Source organism: Schistocerca piceifrons, chromosome 4 (assembly GCF_021461385.2).
Source record: "Schistocerca piceifrons isolate TAMUIC-IGC-003096 chromosome 4, iqSchPice1.1, whole genome shotgun sequence".
Classification (NCBI taxonomy): domain Eukaryota; kingdom Metazoa; phylum Arthropoda; class Insecta; order Orthoptera; family Acrididae; genus Schistocerca; species Schistocerca piceifrons.
Genome location: NC_060141.1, coordinates 744,807,069 through 744,827,294, shown reverse-complemented (window position 1 = coordinate 744,827,294; position 20,226 = coordinate 744,807,069). Strand labels below are relative to the sequence as shown.

At 43.7% G+C, this 20,226-nt stretch overlaps 1 protein-coding gene across 3 annotated transcripts in view; it reads left to right on the top strand.

Annotated features, from left to right (window-relative positions):
• The window catches only part of LOC124795060 (RNA-binding protein Raly-like), a 431,777-nt gene that overhangs the window by 407,192 nt on the left and 4,359 nt on the right, over positions 1-20,226 (top strand). For all 3 annotated transcript variants that reach the window (XM_047258861.1, XM_047258860.1, XM_047258859.1), the window contains exon 9: positions 7,422-7,595. In XM_047258861.1, coding sequence (XP_047114817.1) covers positions 7,422-7,595 — 174 coding nt within the window. The remainder of the gene's footprint in view (positions 1-7,421; positions 7,596-20,226) is intronic.

Here is a 20,226-nt window from a genome sequence, read left to right as displayed (position 1 = left end):
GGGATAAAATCGAAGAATTAACAGTGATGCTGGTTTCGCTGAGACCGCCAACAACCGGCATTGTGGCAAAGTTCTCTGGTGGAGTAATACCACGGACAAGTGAGCTGCAGAAGATTGTGGCTACACCTTTAGCGGAAGCAGAAATAACTTCAGCAAGTGAATGAGCTAAAGAATTAATTTAGTTAGATCGTTTATAAAGCCAATTGACTGAAATGCCGGGACAACCTCCAACACTTTATACTGACACTGCCAGCGCATTGAAATTAGTAAAAATCTCCAAATATCATCGTCAATCAAAACATATTGAAGTCTGACATTTTTAAGTTCATGAAAGATTTCTGAATGGTGAAATTATGTTGGACCATATTGATAGAAAGAACCAATTGGTTGATCTACTGACAAAGCCACTTGAGCAGGTTCGTTTTAATTTGCTGCGTTCAGGGACTGGTATGCAGAAAGTCAAGCGGTAACTGGTTATTTGTTTATTTGACTGTTTTTTATTTTTTCTTGTGAAGGAAGTGTTGTGATAAAAGGAAAAATGTTTTAGCGTTCACTGTAAAGTGTCATTGCTTGACATTTTCTGAAGTACCCTTCTTTTTTATATAATCTCTTTGAAGTTCTTTCAAGTTATGAAGTACCGATGTATCCTGAGAAAACATACCGTTTATAAATAAAACTGTGTTGTTCAGACTTTATAATTTACGACATAGAAAAATACAAAACTGCATCGCTTCGTCGTCTTCAGCCCTGTAACATAACTCATTTTAGTACAGCGTCTATCTCAGCTACTTGGAGGCACTTCACCTGTTCACCTTTTCTATGCTCTCATTTGGCTGCAGTACTCAGTTTGGATCTTGATTGTACGAGTCTATTTATACAGCACGTGAGCACTTGTATACGATGGCTGTAGAAGACATACCCTTCAAATAAAATCGTTTAGTAACAAGATGGCTTTTCTTTAGTTCCTCGAATTCATGCAGTCTTTGTTTCGTCAAACTGCTCCATTCCGGACACTTCTTTGCTTATGCTTCCGGCATAGTTTCGTGCGTCTCTTCTGAGCATCTTTGAAACGGACATACTGCCAGCTTTGTTTCGTCATGCCGCCCTGGACTTCAGAATAGGAGTGGTGCATCATCACTAATTTCTCAGGCACCACTGAGATGAGTACACATTAACACAATGACGAAACACCTCTGTGTTCTTAATTTGGTCTTACCATCTGCTTTACGTGAAGTTGTGTATACGTTTAATTTGGAGCTGGTGCAGTGTTCATATGGGCTTGTGGTATTAAATGCTTAGTTCACATGAAGACAGGAAGACGGGAACATTGCTGCCATAGAAAGAAATATTCCAGTAGTCCTTTTAATTTTATGGCGTTTCAATGGAAACTTGGTAACAGATGTAGCTCAGCGACTACAGTGTGTAAGCTAATAAATATTCCCACACAACTACGAATTCTCTGTGTTTACGAGTCTGAGTGTTCACAGTATTTCATAATGTTCTGATTTTGGAAGCTGGGGATTCGATACATTCCTTTCTAATCAGTGTGGAAGGAAGTTAAACATCAAACAATTAGGTAATAATGAAGTAGAAATCTTCCCTATTCTTGCACTAGGAAATCATTATTGGGAGAAATAATTACAAACTAAATATATTTTACAACCTTTCTCTTTTGTTTCCTGTTCCTAGGCAGTATTTTCTTCTGTGATGATCGAGACGCAATCCGTCGCCTTTTACGTTATTTGGTACATAAGATCAGGTATGAAAATGATAGAAGCTGAAGAAATGAATTAAAATTTGTGCCATAGCCGGTACTTGAACCCAGGTCTCCTTACGACCGCAGCAGTATAGCTAGCATAGGGGCACGGACTACCCTAGTCCAATGCCCTCCATAACACAAACTTCATTTCACGTCTTCAGTCTGTTTTTCCCTTCTTACATCGTCACTATTACGGAGGTTATTCAGTACTGGAATAGGACCACGACATTGGACCTCATGGGGAATCCTACCTGTACTTTAGGTGTAGATGATATACAGATCTGATATAATTAAATTTTCCTTGTGACATAGGTTGAAGAAAGAAAAGTTTATGCCGAGGATGAGGCTTGAACACAGGTCTCCTTGCTTATTTGGCAGCCGTGTTACCGATTACACCACTGAAACGGTATAGCTTCAGAACCACTGAACATTCTACCCCAGACCAGTACCTTCCCTAACACGAACTGCTTAGGTGGTATAATGGCTACTAGCACAGCTGCCTAGTAAGCAGGGAGATCCAGGTTCAAATCGCGATTATGGCACAAATTTCAATTAATTTCTTCAGCTTCTGTCATCATCGTAGGTAAAGATACGACTCAAATGTCACAAGGAAAATTTAATTACATTAGATCTGTAGGATCAGATGTTCATGACACGACTTCTACCAGCTGGTTACACAAATGACAAATATCTTCAGGCTAGTGGCACAGCATCTTCAAAGTTGTACATTAATTAGAGACTGACTGACATAGCATATTTACAAGTCATAAGCTAACCACACACTGCCTCCATTAGCGCGCCAGCTTATACTCACAACCTTGGTTCTCAAATAAGATTTTTCGTGAAACAGAAGCTTCTTAATTACAATAATTTTGTAATTAGTGCCTTAAATTAGGACAAAATACACAATTTCATGAATAAGGTTACAAGAATTGTTTATTGAAATCGTATTAAATTTTACAAAAAAGTATTTTAGAATGCTTAAACATTTTTCCCTAATAATTTTGGGTACATACAAATTAGTTTGGGAACTGAAAATTGTTGTTGTATAAGTGGAGATAAGAAGGTTGGAGCTGAGTTAGGTAGAGGTTAATACAACTAAGTTTCACTTGCACGGAAAATGTTGGTAATATGTTCTTTGTGGGTATCGTAATTTTGTCATATTTCTTGAATAAAAATACTTCTTATAAAACTGACTACAATTTTACGTTGGGTGGCTGATAACTGAATACTGAAACATATAACTAAATGTGATGGCCAACCTTTATCACTATATGTTAAATGGATGTGTTGCATGTGACTATAGCTCAAAAGAAATTCCTTTATTAGCTACAACACTTGTTTAATGTATTAATTACTTACATGTGATAACACGTATTGCATAATTCAGATGCAAATTAGTAGTGACAGCTTTAATAAACAGTGGCGTCGACTGGAAATATAAACGAAATTTTCCTCCCCCAAGTTACATTTCAGTGGGGAGCAGATATGATGGCCGGGTGCGGCAGGCACGAACTCTGAGGCGCCTTGCCACTGTTCTCGCAGCTCCTCCCATCGGAGGTTCGAGTCCTCCCTCGGGCGTGGGTGTGTTTGTTGTCCTTAGTGTAAGTTAGTTTAAGTAGTGTGTAAGCTTAGGGATCGATGACCTCAACAGTTTGATCCCATAGGAACTCATCACCACCACCACCACCACCAAACATGATGTGCGCCATAAAATGAGTATAAAAGAAATGTTTTGTATGTTGCCTTGAATATGGCAGGCTCGATGATTTGCCAAGCCGTCACACCCCAGGTAGCTAGGTGGTGGGACCTCTAATACAGATCTATGTACTTTCCTATTATATTTCATTTCTCCTTCTTAAATGAAAGATACTTGATATTCCACATCAACATCTACATAGATCCTCTGCAAATCACATTTAAGTGCCTGACAGAGGGTTCATCGAACAACCTTCACAATTCTCTATTATTCCAATCTCGCACAGCGCGCGGAAAGAATGAACACCTATATCTTTCCGTACAAGCTCTGATTTTATCGTGGTGATCGTTCCGCCCTATGTAGGTCGGTGTCAACAAAATATTTTCGCATTCGGAGGAGAAAGTTGGTGATTGGAATTACATGAGAAAATTCCGCCGCAACGAAAAACGCTTTTCTTTTAGTGATTTCCAGCCCATATCCTGTATCATTTCTGTGACACTTTCTCCCATATTTCGCGATAATACAAAACGTGCTGCCTTGCTTTGAACTTTTTCGATGTACTCGTCAGTCCTACCTGGTAAAGATCCCACACCGCGCAGCAGTATTCTAAAAGAGGACGGACAAGCGTAGTGTAGGCAGTCTCCTTAGTAGGTCTGTTACATTTTCTAAGTGTCCTGCCAATAAAACGCAGCCTTTGGTTAGCCTTCCCCACAATATTTTCTATGTCTTCTTCCCAATTTAAATTGTTCGTAATTGCAATACCTAGGTATTTAGTTGAATTTACGGTTTTTAGATTAGACTGATTTATCGTGTAACCGAAGTTTAACCAGTTCCTTTTAGCACTCATGTGGATGACCTGACACTTTTCGTTATTTAGGGTCAACTGACACTTTTTACACCATTCAGATATTCTTTTTTGTAAATCTTTTTGCAATTTGTTTTGATCTTATGATGACTTTTTTAGTCGATAAACGACAGCATCATCTGCAAACAAGCGAAGACGACTGCTCAGATTGTCCCCCAAACCGTTTATATAGATAAGGAACAGCAAAGAGCCTATAACACTACCTTGTGGAACCCCTGAAATCACTTCTGTTTTACCCGATGACTTTCCGTCAATTACTACGAACTGCGACCTCTCTGACAGGAAGTCGCAAATCCAGACACATAACTGAGACGATATTCCATAAGCACGCAATTTCACTACGAGCCGCTTGTGTGTTACAGTATCAAAAGCCTTCCGGAAATCCGGGAATACGGTTGGTTACGTTAGTGTTGTTTAACGTCCCGTCGACAACGAGGTCATTAGAGACGGAGCGCTAGATCGGGTTAGGGAAGGATGGGGAAGGAAATCGGCCGTGCCCTTTGAAAGGAACCATCCCGGCATTTGCCTGAAACGATTTAGGGAAATAATGGAAAACCTAAATCAGGATGGCTGGAGACGGGATTGAGCCGTCATCCTCCCGAATGCGAGTCCAGTGTGCTAACCACTGCGCCACCTCGCTCGGTCCGGGAATACGGAATCGATCAGAAATCCCTTGTCAGTAGCACTCAGCACTTCATATCAATAAAGAGCTAGTTGTGTTTCACAGGAACGATGTCTTCTAAACCCATATTGACTGTGTGTCAATAGACCGTTTCCTTCGAGGTAATTCATAATGTTCGAACACAATATATGTTTTAAAACCCTATTGCATATCGACGTTAACGATATGGGCCTGTTATTGTACAAATTATCTCCAATTTATAATATATCAAAGTGATATAATGTTTTACACTCTCTTTCCGTCTTCTGTTCCTAAGCCGTTAGTTTTAAGATTTTCATTTCTTAATTACTTTGAAGTCTCTAATCTATTTAAGGCTGCAATGTTGTTAATACCTATTACGAATAAGAAATATCAAATAACTTTCCCATTCTGTAGATGTACGACGTTCACGGCAAAAGAAATGCACAGTATTTTTTTAATCCATCTTTTATTCTACATGTTTGAAAGTTTTACAGTGTGTAGATGCGTCCTTTAGGAACAATATTTTCATTTCTCCACATAATTTCCATCCCTCTCAACTGCCTTACGCCATCTTGGAACCAGCGCCTGTATACCCGCACGGTAAAATTCTGGACCAACCTGTTGGAGCCACTGTTTGGCAGCTTGCACAAGGGAGTCATCATCTTCAAACCTTGTTCCACGAAGAGACTCTTTCAGTTTTCCAAAGAGATGATAGTCACATGGAGCCAAGTCAGGACTGTAAGGCGGGTATTTCAGTGTTGTCCGTCCGACTTTTATGATCGCTTCCGTGGTTTTTTGACTGACATGTGGCTGTAAATTGTCGTGCAACAGCAAAACATCCTGCTTTTGCCGATCTGGTCGAACTTGACTCAGTCGAGCTTGAAGTTTCTTCAGTGTCGTCACATACGCATCAGAATTTATGGTGGTTCCACTTGGCATGATGCCCACAAGCAAGAGTCCTTCGGAATCGAAATACACCGTAGCCATAACTTTTCCAGCAGAAGGTGTGGTTTTGATTTTTTTTCCTTGGGTGAATTTGCACGATGCCTCTTGGTCTCTGGTGAAAAATGATGGAGCCATGTTTCATCACCTGTCACAATTCTTCCAAGAAATTCATCTCCACCATTCTCTAACTGTTCCAAAAGTTCGCTGCATACCGTTTTTCTTGTTTCTTTGCGAGCCACTGTCAACATCCTGGAAACACACCTGGCACAAACCTTTCTTAACTCCAACACTTTCAGTATTCTGCAACACTTCCTTCCCCTATCCCAACGTAGCGTGAGAATTCGTTCACTGTGCTGCGTCTGTCAGCAGTCACCAATTCGTTAACTCTCTGCACATTGTCTGGAGTGTGTGGTGTACGAGGCCTGCCGCTGCGAGGACAATCCTCAATATCGCCGTGCCCGCTTTCATCACGTAACCTGCTTGCCCACCGACTAACTGTACTGCGATCGACAGCAGCATCTCCATACATCTTTTTCAACCTCTTGTGGATGTTTCCCACTGTCTCGTTTTCACAGCACAGGAATTCTATGACAGCACGGTGCTTCTGACGAGCGTCTAAGTGTAGCAGCCATCTTGAATACATGCTGTGACGGCGCCACTCACGGGAACAGGTTGAACTAATATGAAACTTCCTGGCAGATTAAAACTGTGTGTCGGACCGAGACTCGAACTCGGGACCTTTGCCTTTCGCGGGCAAATGCTCTAGCAAATGGGCTGCCCATGCACGACTCACGCCCCGTCCTCACAGCTTTACTTATGTCAGTACCTTGTCTCCTACCTTCCAAACTTTATAGAAGCTCTCCTGCGAACCCTGCAGAACTAGCACACCTGAAGGAAAGGATATTGCGGAGACATGGCTTAGCCATGGGGATGTTTCCAGAATGAGATTTTCACTCTGCAGCGGAGTGTGCGCTGATATGAAACTTCCTGGCAGATTAAAACTGTGCGCTGGACCGAGACTCCGCAATATCCTTTCTTTGAGGAGTGCTAGTTCTGCAGGGTTTGCAGGAGAGCTTCTGTAAAGCCTGGAAGGTAGGAGACGAGGTACTGGCAGAAGTAAAGCTGTGAGGACGGGGCGTGAGTCGTGCACGGGTAGCTCAGTTGGTAGGGCACTTGCCCGCGAAAGGCAAAGGTCCCGAGTTCGAGTCTCGGTCCGACACACAGTTTTAAACTGCCAGGAAGTTTCATATCAGCGCACACTCCGCTGCAGAGTGAAAATCTCATTCAAGTTGAACTAAGTTTGAAAAGAAGCAGGAAGGATGTATCTACACACTGTAAAACTTTCACACATGCATAATGAAAACTGTGTTTTTACAAAAATTGTGTGGATCTCTTTTGGAGTGACCGTCGTACAATTTCGTATTGTGAAAATACGGGCTGTCGTAGTAGGTGACAAGTCATTTGCAAATAGCAGCAGCAAGTAAACAAGTATTCATTTTGTGCCTCGCAGGACGTAGAGGAGAGCAACGGAGACTCGGTGCCTGCCGGTGGAGCGCTGAGCCCGGTGCGGACGGAAGAGGCGGTCTCGGACGGCGTCGACTCCTGCGACGCCTGCAGCCCGGCCAGCGCGACCAATGGCGAGGCTGGCCACGTCCAGCAGTGCCCTGCCGGCGTCCTGGCCGCGGTGCGTGGCGCTCGCCTTCCAGCCGGGCACGCCCTCTGGCTACCCGCCCTCTTCTCAACACGATTACTATCATTCGCGACAGCGTCCTCCATTTTACGAGGGCTATCCACAAAGTACATTACGTTTTGGAATTAAAAATAAATAAAGTATTGGAAATTGTGTTTATTATATACAGATGAAAGCCACACTTAAATACTACTTTTCTACATAGTTGCCATTTAAATTAAGGCACTTATAGTTTCGATGGACGAGCTTGGAAAATCCTTCGTCGTAAAATTCGGCCCCTGCGCCTTCAACCACGTGGTTACCTCTTCTTGAAGCTGTGCGTCGTCATCAAAACGCTGCATAGCCAACCACTTCTTCATTGCTGGGAATAAGTGGAAGTCGCTCAGTGCCAGGTCGGGACTGTACGGCGGATGAGGAAATAACTCCCACTTAAAAGATTCGAGAACTTCACGAGTGGCATTTGCCGTGTGGGCCCGGGCGTTATCGAGAAACAGCAAGATCTTTGAGCCCAAGTTTCCCCTGAGCTTGTTTTGTATTGCTCTTCTTAGGTTGTGCAGAGTTTGGCAATACCTTTGAGAGTTTATTGTAGTGCCTCTTTCGAGGAAATCCACAAAAATCACACCTTTTCTGTCCCAAAAGACAGTCGCCATCACCTTCCTTGCCGACATTGTCTGCATGCATTTCTTGGGTTTTTTGGGGGAATTCGTGTGCCCCCACTGCATTGACTGCAATTTTGTCTCGCAGTTCACATGCTTAACCCATGTTTCGTCACCAGTAGCGATGCTATCGAGTAATGAGTTGCCATCTTTCTCGTAAAACTTTAACGCTGCAGCCATTCGCTGATTTTTGTGAATCTCTGTCAAGATTTTTGGTATCCATCTCGCACAAAACTTGTGGTAACCAAACTTTTCGGTAATGATTTCGTGCAACAAACTTCGTGAAATTTGTGGAAAACTCATAGAGAGTTCCGTTATTGTGAAATTACGGTTTTCATGGACCGCGGCGTCGACTTTTTCAACAAGTTCGGCAGTCACTATGCTGGGTCTTCCAATTCGCTCTTCGTCGTGAACGTTAGTTCGGCCATTTTTAAATTTTATGACCCATTGGCGCACTCCACCTTCAGTGATTATGTTGTCCCCATATACTGCACAAAGCTGCCGATAGATTTCTATCGGTGTACAGTTTTTTGCAGTCAGAAACCTTATTACAGCACGCACTTCACACTTCGCGGCATTTTCAATTAACGCTGACATTTCACACTGTCACAGTAACTCAACGGAGTACAGCACGAACCTCTCACTAGCACGGCAGGATGCCGACTGAGCGGCGGAATGCCATGACACCAAGATGGCCGCGCTACCCCGCCCCTAACGGACACAAACGAAAACGTAATGTACTTTGTGGATAGCCCTCGTATTTTGCAAAATCGCTCTAAACGGTGAAACGTTATCACATCAGATTGTACATATTGTGGCAGTCTAGGGCGTCTTGTACACTGATGAGCTCAGACATTCTGACCACCTGCTTAATAGGTTGTTTGTCCGTCTCTGGAACGAAATACATCACTGCTTCTGCATATCAGGGATCCGACAGTTTGTTGGTAGGTTTGTGGAGCTATGTACGAGGGTCGTTCATTAAGTAATGTTCCACATTTTTTTAAAAAAATAGCTATTAGTATATATAGACAAACGTCCTTGTTGGTGCTTCACATTTGATGTTTGTTCTGTGCGCCGGTGAAGTTTTGTACCGTTCTGGCAGATGGCAGCGCCTTAGTGCAGCCTCAAAGTGGAGTGTATATACGAGTCTGGTTACAAGTAGACTCCTGTTAATGAATTGTTGTGTGCAGAAAAAGAAACCATGCTTAACATCCATATGTTGTGTTGGCAGAGGAGCCAACACCGTGCTATGAATGGAGGCCGAAATGCACGCGTTTTAGCTCACGCAGGCTGGCATGAAGAGGGAAGAACTGTACTGACATGAGGTCTGGAACATGATAAGGAATGAGAATTCAGAAAGCGGACATAATTAGTTTGATACTTTAATCCATGAACGTCGCTCTTGACGGTACATGAGTCACTGTTCAGAAGACATAGTAACTGAATATGGCGCCTTGTTATGTCGTAGCAAATGACGTAGCTGAAGGCTATGCTAAACTGTCGTCTCTGCAAATGAGAGCGTATGTAGGCAGTGAACCATCGCTAGCAAAGTCGGCTGTCCAACTGGGACGAGGGCTAGGGAGTCTCTCTACTCTAGACCTGCCGTGTGGCGGCGCTCGGTCTGCAATTACTGATAGTGGCGACACGCGGGTCCGACGTATACTAACGGACCGCGGCCGATTAAAGGCTGCCACCTAGCAAGTGTGGTGTCTGGCGGTGACACCACACCCTATACGTTTTTGTGGAGTGTAGACTTAGAGAAAGCTTTTGACAATGTTCACTGGAATACTCTCCTTCAAATTCTGAAGATGGCAGGGGTAAAATACAGGGAGCGAAAGGCTATTTATAACTTGTACAGAAACGAGATGGCAGTTATAAGAGCGGAGGGGCATGAAACGGAAGCAGTGGTTGGGAAGGGAGTGAGACAGGGTTGTAGCCTATCCTCGATGTTATTCAATCTGTATATTGATCAAGCAGTAAAGAAAACAAAAGAAATATTCGGAGTAGGAATTAAAATCCATGGAGAAGAAACTAAAACTTTGAGGTTCGCCGATGACATTGTAATTCTGTCAGGGACAGCAAAGGACCTGGAAGAGCAGCTGAACGGAATGGACAGTGTCTTGAAAAGAGGATATAAGATGAAAATCAACAGAAGCAAAACGAGGATGTGGAATGTAGTCGAATTGAATCGGGTGATGCTGAGGGAATTAGATTAGGAAATGAGACACTTAAAGTAGTAAAGGAGTTATGCTATTTGGGGAGCAAAATAACTGATGACGGTCGAAGTAGAGAGGATATAAAATGTAGACTGGCAATGGCAAGGAAAGCGTTTCTGAAGAAGAGAAATTGGTTAACATCGAGTGTAGATTTAAGTGTCAGGAAGTCGTTTCTGAAAGTATTTGTATGGAGTGGAGCCATGTATGGAAGTGAAACGTGGACGATAAATAGCTTGGACAAGAAGAGAATAGAAGCTTTCGAAATATGGTGCTACAGAAGAATGCTGAAGGTTATATGGGTAGACCTAATAACTGAAGAGGAGGTATTGAAGAGATCGGAGAGAAGGATGGATCTGTTGGTAGGGCATATTCTGAGGCATCAAGGGATCACCAGTTTGGTATTGGAGGGCAGCGTGGAGGGTAAAAATCGCAGAAGGAGAGCAAGAGATGAATACACTAAGCAGATTCAGAAGGATGTAGGCTGCAGTGGGTACTGGGAGATGAAGAAGCTTGCACAGGATAGAGTCGCATGGAGAGCGGCATCAAACCAGTCTCTGGACTGAAGACCACAAAACAACATGGTGTTCCTGTAGTTGATAGAAGTACAGTTGGGCGATGGGTAAAGAAAGTTACGGCCTTAGGAAATGCAGATACAGACTCTATGATCAGTCTTGCTCGGGACGTCCTGTCACAGCCACTGCTCCAGACGTGCTGAATCGTGCGGATGCCATTATTCGTGCCGACCGGCGCATCACAACTCGACCACTGGCTCTACAGTGTGGAGATGACAAGACTGTCAGTCATGCAGTGAAAGCGTGGCTACGCGTACCTTTACCGGAAGAGAATGACCCGCGGGGTAGCTGAGCGGTCTGAAGCGCCTTGCCACAGTTCGAGCGGCGGAGGTTCGAGTTCTCCCTCGGGCATGGGTGTGTGTGTTGTCAGCGTAAGTTAGTTTAAGTAGCGTCTAGGCCTAGGGACGAATGGCCTCAGCAGTTTGGTCCCGTAGGAACTTACCACCACAAGCAAGGAATACATGTTCTTCCACAACGTTGGCGTACGGCCATAGAAGTAGAAAAATAGGGCATTGGAGATGTTGATGCATATTGTCACCAAATTCTCATTCTTAGCAATAAATAAGTTCCGAGAAAAAAAAAGTGGTGCATTACTTATTGAACGACCCTCGTAGTGTTAGATGTCTACGCACAGGTCTTGTAATTCTCTTAAATAACAGGCCGCTGATTTTCGTACGCAGTGATGCCACCAGATAGTCACCCAGATGGGTTCACTGGGATTTACATCAGTCGAGTATGGTCGCCGAGTCATCAACATGAGTTCACTATAATGTTCCTCAAACCTTTGTAGCAGTGGTCCGGCTCCGAGATACAGACAGTTAGACTGCTGAAAGATGACATCGCCATCGGGGAAGCAATGCAGATTGTTCGAAGCTGTATTCGATTACTACGACAGGTAGCGTGCAAACGCAGCAGAGTGTCTCCCATAGCATAACGTTGCTCCCGCCAGTCTGCGTCAGTGGCGCGCTGCTCGTTTGGAGCCGCCGTTCTTCTGGATAACGGCGTTTGCGGAGACGACCATCGACCTAGTGTAGCAAAAACGTGATTCATCCGAAGAGTCGACATATTCCCATTGGTCGAAGGTCAAATCCCCATGATCCCGTCCCCATTGCAATCGTAACTAACGATGTCGTTGGGTCAACATGTGAATAGGTAGACGTGCTCTGCTGCAGAGCTCCATGTTCAACAACTCTGAACGGTGTGCTTCAAAACATTTGTGTGTGCACCAGCGTTGTACCCTTTCGGCAGAGATGGCCCAGATCACCATCTATCATGCTTAACAAATGGTCAAATGGATCTGAGCACTATGGGACTTAACATCTTTAGTCATCAGTCCCCTAGAACTTAGAACTACTAAACCTAACTAACCTAAGGACACCACACAACACCCAGTCATCACGAGGCAGAGAAAATCCCAGACCCCGCCGTGAATCGAACCCGGGAACCCGCATGCTTAACAGAAAACTTCCGAACCCAACGTTCTGTGAAGAGTCATGCACGTCCAACCATTTAGCACCTAGTGGTAATTTCACTGTTCTTGTACCTCTTTCCATAGAGGCTCACAACAGTAGCACGTGCACATTCGACCAGCTTCGAAGTTTTCGAGATACTCGTTCACAGAAATTGCGTAATAGTAACCTGTCTTCTGACGGTCTGTTACCTCAGTGCATTTCCGCATTTGCAACCCATATCTTAGCTAGGGTGAACCCCATTCGTGTCTGCTGCGCTTACGTACTTTTCATAGCGCGTCTCGTGCCCGTAACGTCAGCAGGCGGCGTCCAACCTCGCGGTGGGCAGTGGTCATATGTATTGGCTTATCAGTGTACAGTTGATGTTGAAAAGTATATTCAGTAATTAAATTTGTATACTTCCAGTGTAGTCGATAAACTAATATGCATACGCTTACGAGGTGTGATCAAGAAGTATTAGGAATTTTTTAATTTAGCAGGTTTTATTCGTCCGATTTTAAAAACGTTTTTGTATCATGTTCGTACACAGGTTCCTGATGTTTGTTGACATTTTCAGCTGTTTACAGAATCAGATTTTCACTCTGCAGCGGAGTGTGCGCTGATATGAAACTCCCTGGCAGATTAAAACTGTGTGCCCGACCGAGACTCGAACTCGGGACCTTTGCCTTTCGCGGGCAAGTGCTCTACCAACTGAGCTACCGAAGCAGTACTCACGCTCGGTCCTCACAGCTTTACTTCTGCCAGTATCTCGTCTCCTACCTTCCAAACTTTACAGAAGCTCTCCTGCGAACCTTGCAGAACTAGCACTCCTGAAAGAAAGGATATAGCGGAGACATGGCTTAGAGTGAAAATCTCATTCTGGAAACATCCCCCAGGCTGTGGCTAAGCCATGTCTCCGCTATATCGTTTCTTTCAGGAGTGCTAGTTCTGCAAGGTTCGCAGGGGAGCTTCTGTAAAGTTTGGAAGGTAGGAGACGAGATACTGGCAGAAGTAAAGCTGTGAGTACCGGGCGTGAGTCGTGCTTCGGTAGCTCTGTTGGTAGAGCACTTGCCCGCGAAAGGCAAAGGTCCCGAATTCGAGTCTCGGTCGGGCACACAGTTTTAATCTTCCAGGGAGTTTCATTTTCAGCTGTGTTGAAGATATGGTTTATTGTTGACAGTCTTAAAGGATATACATGTTTTCCAATGCACACCGAACTTACGGAAAAGATGCATGAAAGAATTTGCATTAAAGTTTGCTTGAAAAATGGAATGAAGTGGAGCACTGGATACGATTGTTGACTGTGGCTTTTGGCGAATCTACTATGAGTAAGACAAGAATTTACGAGTATTATAAACTTTTAAAAGAGGGTCGAGAAAACATTGAAGACAACGGTCGCCCTGGACGCCCTAAGCACATCAATTACTGAGGACAGTGTGAAAGAACTAAAGAACATCGTTCTGGAATTTGCTGAATCACCACCAGGGAATTTGCCGATGGTATTGACATATACTTTGGCCCACAAAAAGCAATTCCTTCGGATGTTTTGGTCATGAAACGCGTAGCAGCGAAGTTTGTTTCGGAACTGTTTTTTTTTTCGGCCAAAAAGGTCGTCGCATAGACATCGATCAGTAATTGAATGAAGTCGACAATAATCCAGAACCTCTGAAGAAGGCTATAACGGGTGACGTAACATGGGTATATAGGTATGACGTGGAAACCAAAGATCGGAAAAATTCGACAAGTTCGATCACATGTGAAGGTTCCTCTCACTGTTTTTCTATTCGATTACAGTGAGATGGTGCATCATGTGATCCTGCCTTGTGGTCGTACGGTCAATAGGGAATACCACCTGAAAGTCAGGTGCCGTCTGCGTGAAGCGGCCCAAAGAAAGACGATCCGAACCATGGCAAAACCATTTGTGGAAATTCCATCGCGATAATGCTCCCGCTCACATCTCAATGCTCAGCACCATAACGAAAATTGAGTTCGGAAATGCTTCCAAGATTAGAAAAAGCGCTGACGCAAGTGTGTTAGATCTAAGAGGGATTACATTCAAGGGGACAAAGTCTATCTTGACGAATATAAAAAAATTATTTCAGAAAAACGAAAATTTCGTTTACTTTTTGTTCACACCTCGTACACCCACACTCATATTACCTCCCCCCCCTCCTCTCCCCCCCCCCCCCCCCCCCCGAAGATCATCGTTGCACTAACGCTGATACGATCAAGTTATAAAACACGTCTAAAATGTGGAGAGTTGTTCTTTTCATTTGATTAACTGTAATAAACTAAAACGGTTTCCGACATTATCGGCTAGCAAAAACTAGCTCATCTCATCACATTACTAACAAATCTTAAATCGATATAATCACAGTTTATTCTAAAATTTGCCTGTGATTGTAAGGCTGCTATGCTCTTTCAGTCTTCGACAGATGTCACTTTGCAATGACAGTGCTTTCGCGGTATGTAAAACGATCTCTGTCGGGCAGTCAAATGAAGACCGAACTCCCACCACAATGGGACCACGGAATGGTTCCATCCAGAAGGAAAAACCACACTCGTTAAGACATTTATCGAACTGGAAGACGAGACAACCAATTCCTATTTCGTAGAACGTGGTCGGCCGCTGATGGATCCACAACCGTACCCACTACTGCACATCCGCATCAGACTGGAACCGAAGTCAACTCACAACTTTCTTCAGGTTGCCAAATATGTGAAAATCGCAAGTGTATGCTGCAGGCTGTGTGGATATTGCAGAGTTTTCCAGCCATATGCCTGAAGCATAGCCTTTGTCCGGTTGGCAGCGCAGGAAAGTGTGTTATCTTGCAACACAATCTACATCTACATCGTCTACATCATACTCCGCAAGCCACCTAATGTTGTGTGGCGGAGGATACTTTCGGTACTACTATCTGATTTCTGCAAACTTGTTCCACTTCCGAATAGTGCGTGGGAAGAATGATTGTCGGTTGGCTCTAATATCTCGAATTTTCTCCTCCTGCTCAATATAGGTGTAAGTTGAGGGAAGTAGTACTATCACGAAATGACGATAGTAAATCTCTCCGTGATGCACAACGCCTCTCCTGCAACGCCTGCTGCGGAGTTTAGTTAGCATCTCCGTAACGCTCTCTCGCCAGCTAGACGATCCCCTGACGAAACGCGCCGCTCTTCGTTGGATCTTCTCTATCTCCTCTATCAGCCCTACCTCATACGGATCCAAGATAGATGAACAGTACTCAAGACTCTGGCGAACAAGCGCGTTATAAGCCACTTCTTTCGTGGGTGAGTTACATTTCCTTAAGATTCTTCCGATGAATCTTAGTCTGGTGTCTTCTTTTTCCACTATCTGTTTGGTATGGTCATTCCACTTAAGGTCGCTCTGGATAGTTACGCCTAGATATTTTACGGTAGATGCTGTCTCCAGGTGTTCGTCATCAATATTGTAGCTGTACAGTAGTGGATTTCTTTTCCTGTGTATGCATAATATATTTACCTACGTTCAGGGTCAACTGCCAGAGCCTGCAGGTCGTTTTAGAAATATTTACTATCTTCTGGCGTTGCTACTTTTTTTATAGACAACTGCATCATCTGCGAATAGCCTTAAAGAGCATCCGACGCTTTCTACTGGGTCATTTATGTATATTGTAAACAGCAACGGTCCTATGACACTTCCCTTTGGTACTCCGGATACGTCCTGAGTTCTGTCTGCAACAAAGTCTAGAATTAAATCCCAAGTCTACTCCATCCTCCTGTTCTTCCTCGAGCCACAATCAGCGGGCGGTACTATAAAGACACTGTGCAGAAACTGCGAAGCGCCGCACAGTCAAAACACCCAGAATTCTGTAGGGCATAATCATTCTGTTGCACGATAATGCTCGCCCTAACCTTTCCAATCGAAGGTTACGCTGCATCTCCGTACAGCTTGTGGTCTCTCATTGCGTGATTTTCACATCTTTGGCGACCTGAAGAAAGACGTACTTTGGTGTCGGTATCATTCAGACGGGGCTGTGCAATAGTGGGTGCGGTTGTGAATCCGACAGCGGCCGATCCAGTGGGATAAATGTCTTAACGCGTGTGGTGATCAACTTCGAATTGAAGCACTCCATGGTTCCTTTGCGACATGTGTTCGGTTTTCATTTGACTGTCCTTTACATCGACTGACTGCTGCTGCAATGAAACCTAAGATTTCTCTGTCCACAGCCGGCCGGAGTGGCCGAGCGGTTCTAGGCGCTACAGTCTGGAACCATGCGACCGCTACGGTCGCAGGTTCGAATCCTGCCTCGGGCATGGATGTGTGTGATGATGTCCTTAGGTTAGTTAGCTATCAGTAGTTCCAAGTTCTAGGGGACTGATGAGCTCAGAAGTTAAGTTCCATCATCTCTGTCCACAAATATTTCCAAAAAATGGCTCTGAGCATTATGGGACTCAACATCTGAGGTCAACAGTCCCCTAGAACTTAGAACTACTTAAACCTAAGTAACCTAAGGACATCACACACACCCATGCCCGAGGCAGGATTCGAACCTGCGCCCATAGCAGTCGCGCGGTTCCAGACTGAAGCGCCTAGAACCGCTCGGCCAAAGCGGCCGGCAAATATATCTATTTAAGTCAGATTTGTATAAGGAGAGAAGACAAACTGATAAGAAACGCAGAACAAACTAAGTCACCTGAAACCAACAGATGACAAAGAGGACCTCGAAGTTCACCATCCACAGTTAATTTGCCTTATATTGGAACTACACTGAAGCGGCAAAGAAACTGGTATAGGCAAGCTCACTCAAATGCAGAAATATGTAAATAAGCAGAATACTTCGCTGCGGCCGGCAACGCCTATATAAGACAATAAGTGTTTGCCGCAGATGTTAGACCGGTTACTTAGTCGTCACAAGAGGGATGGGACACATCATCTAAGAGGTAGCGATGAAGTGGGGATTTTCCCGTTCGATAGTGTCACAAGTGTACAGTGAATATCAGGAATTGGGTGAAACATCAAATTTCCGACATCTCTGCGACCGAAAAAAGATCTGACAAGAACAGGACCAACAACGACTGAAGAGAATCGTTTAACGTGACAGAAGTGCAACTCGTCTGCCAATTGCTGCACATTTCAATGCTGGGCCATCAACAAATGTCAGCATGCGAAGCATTCGAGGAAACATCATCGATATGGGGCTTCGGAGCCGAAGGCCTGCTCGTGTACCGTTGAAGACTGCACAACACAAAGCCTTATGCCTCGCCTGGGCCCGTCACCACCGACATACGGCTGTTGATGACGTAAACATGTTGCCTGGTCGGACGAGTCTCGTTTCATATTGTATGGAGATGATGGACATGTAAGGGTATGGAGAAAACCTCATAAATCCATGGACCTGCATATAACAAGGGGACTTTTCAACCTGATGGAGGCTCTGGGCGTGTGAAGTTGGAGTGATATTGGACACCTGATACGCCTAGATATGACTCTAACAGGTGGCACTTGCGTAAGCATCCTGTTTGATCACCTGCATTCATTCATGTGCATTGCGTATTCCGACTGAGTTGGCCAATTCCAGCAGGACAATGCGACACACCACATATCTATAATTGCTATAGAGTGGCTCCAGGAACACTATTCTGAGTTTAAACACTTCCGCTGGCCACCAAACTACCCAGACACGAACATTATTGAGCGTATCTGGAATGCCTCGCAACGTGGTGTTCCTCGTACGTCTACGAATTTACGGACAACCCTGCCGGATTCATGGTGTCAGTTCCCTGCAGCACTACTCCAGACATTAGTTGAATCCACACCACGTCGCGTGGCGGCATTTCCCCGTGCTCGCGGCGGCCATATACGATATTAGGCAGGCGTACCAGTTTCTTTGCCTCTTTAGTGTAGAACAATATAAACACATCACTTTAATCCTGTGGGAGTGAGGTAATGTAGAATTATGTTTTGAATTTACTTGCCATTCATTAGCAGAATAGGGCTTAAGAGAAAGTTTTGCTGGCGAGTATTATACTTCATAATTCAATCGCTTATTTGTGAAAGAACATGAGTCAGTTTTTTGTGAAAATGATAATAGTAGTGGAAAACGTCGTATTCAGTGTAGACGTATAGTTTGAGAATGAAGGAACTTAAATCTGATGCTCAGAATGCCACGGACGAGCCTGGTCTTATTTTCATTTATTTACGTAACACCTTAAGTCAGTCAACTTATGATCCTTCACAAATAAACAAAAAACTTAATCTTTCAAGTACCATGTAATCAATAAAGACCGCAGCCTGGAAGTGTGGGAAAATTGGTTTCTTCAACTGTATACTGCAACTAAGAAGAGACTGAAAAGACTACAGGCTTTATTATTGTTCGGAAAAGCGCCAGTGGACGGCAATGGACGGGGTCAACAAGGCAACAGCACAGTCTAAACAGAAATTGTGAAAAATTAAAAAGCATATACGTTCCTTTGCTGCAAGCACCAGTCACTGATTTTCAAGGGAAATTAAATATGTTTGTTCAGCTCTGGATATTACAAAGATGTATCGTCTTTCAAGCAAAAGTTTCCAGACTCTCACTTGAAATATTCATTCTGTTACAAGATGTTAAAAGACAGCTTTGCTATACGTGATGCTAAATCCCAAATAGATACGTGTGCTGTTTGTGAACAGCTCACTGTTCGATTAAAGAGTCTTACTTTAACCCTATAGCGGTCGGGCTGTGTCTGTGAGAAGCACTAGTTTTTGTTTCACTGTATTTACATTTTTATTGCTGATTTGACTTGAGTACGTTGCTGGCTTCCTGAAATATCCAAGAGAAGGCGCTCACATCGTGAGTGAGATTTTTCTTTGTTTAGTCATTATCTGGCAGTCTTCCAAAAAAGCGCGCTAGTCTGTCAGACCCAGCCCGACTTTTTACGTTACTGATTTCTGCCAGTGCGATCCTATTTTTATTTTGGCTTTGCTACTGAGTTACTATGCGAACGATTTGTGATGTCCTAAAGCCGTATTATCATTGTCAATAGTTTACAATACAAAATGGCAAGAGAGTCTTTCATACAGTGAAATTTGCAGAATTTTAAATGATGATGAGAGTGAAGTAGACGATTCTAACGTACATCCAGACTTCGAAATAAACAGTAATCATGAAATGAATGGTGGTAAAGAGGAAGATACTGAGCCTTCTGCCAGCACACTGATGAACTAGTTGTTGTTGATTCAAGTACAAATTCTGTAACTGACGCACCTGTGCGCTTTCATAAAGGAGGGAACAGAGCAACTAAATGGACAAAAACTTGTTCTCCCAAAGCGTTCGAACCAAACGTCACAACATAATTTCCAGGCATTTACCTGGAAGCGACCGAGCTGCGACGGATGTACATTCACCTTTAGAATCGTGGGAGTTACTTTTCAACGATCAGTTGTTTGATTTACTTTCTGAATCAACCAATATCAGTTCGAAACAAAAATACAAGTGACCCAAATTTGGCTAGGCCTACAAATTTTGATGAACTGAAGGGATATTTTGCCCACTTTACTTAGCCGGAACATCGAATGGGGGTAAAATGAATACTGAAGTCTTTTGGAATACAGATGGGACCGGAATAGAAATATTTCGAGAAATTATGTCATTGAAAAACTTCTTATATTTGACTCGTATCAAGTTTGACAACATTCATACGCGGGATGGAAGAAAACCACAATATAATCTTGCTGCCATAAGATCCATTCTTGATATGTTTGTCTCCAAGTT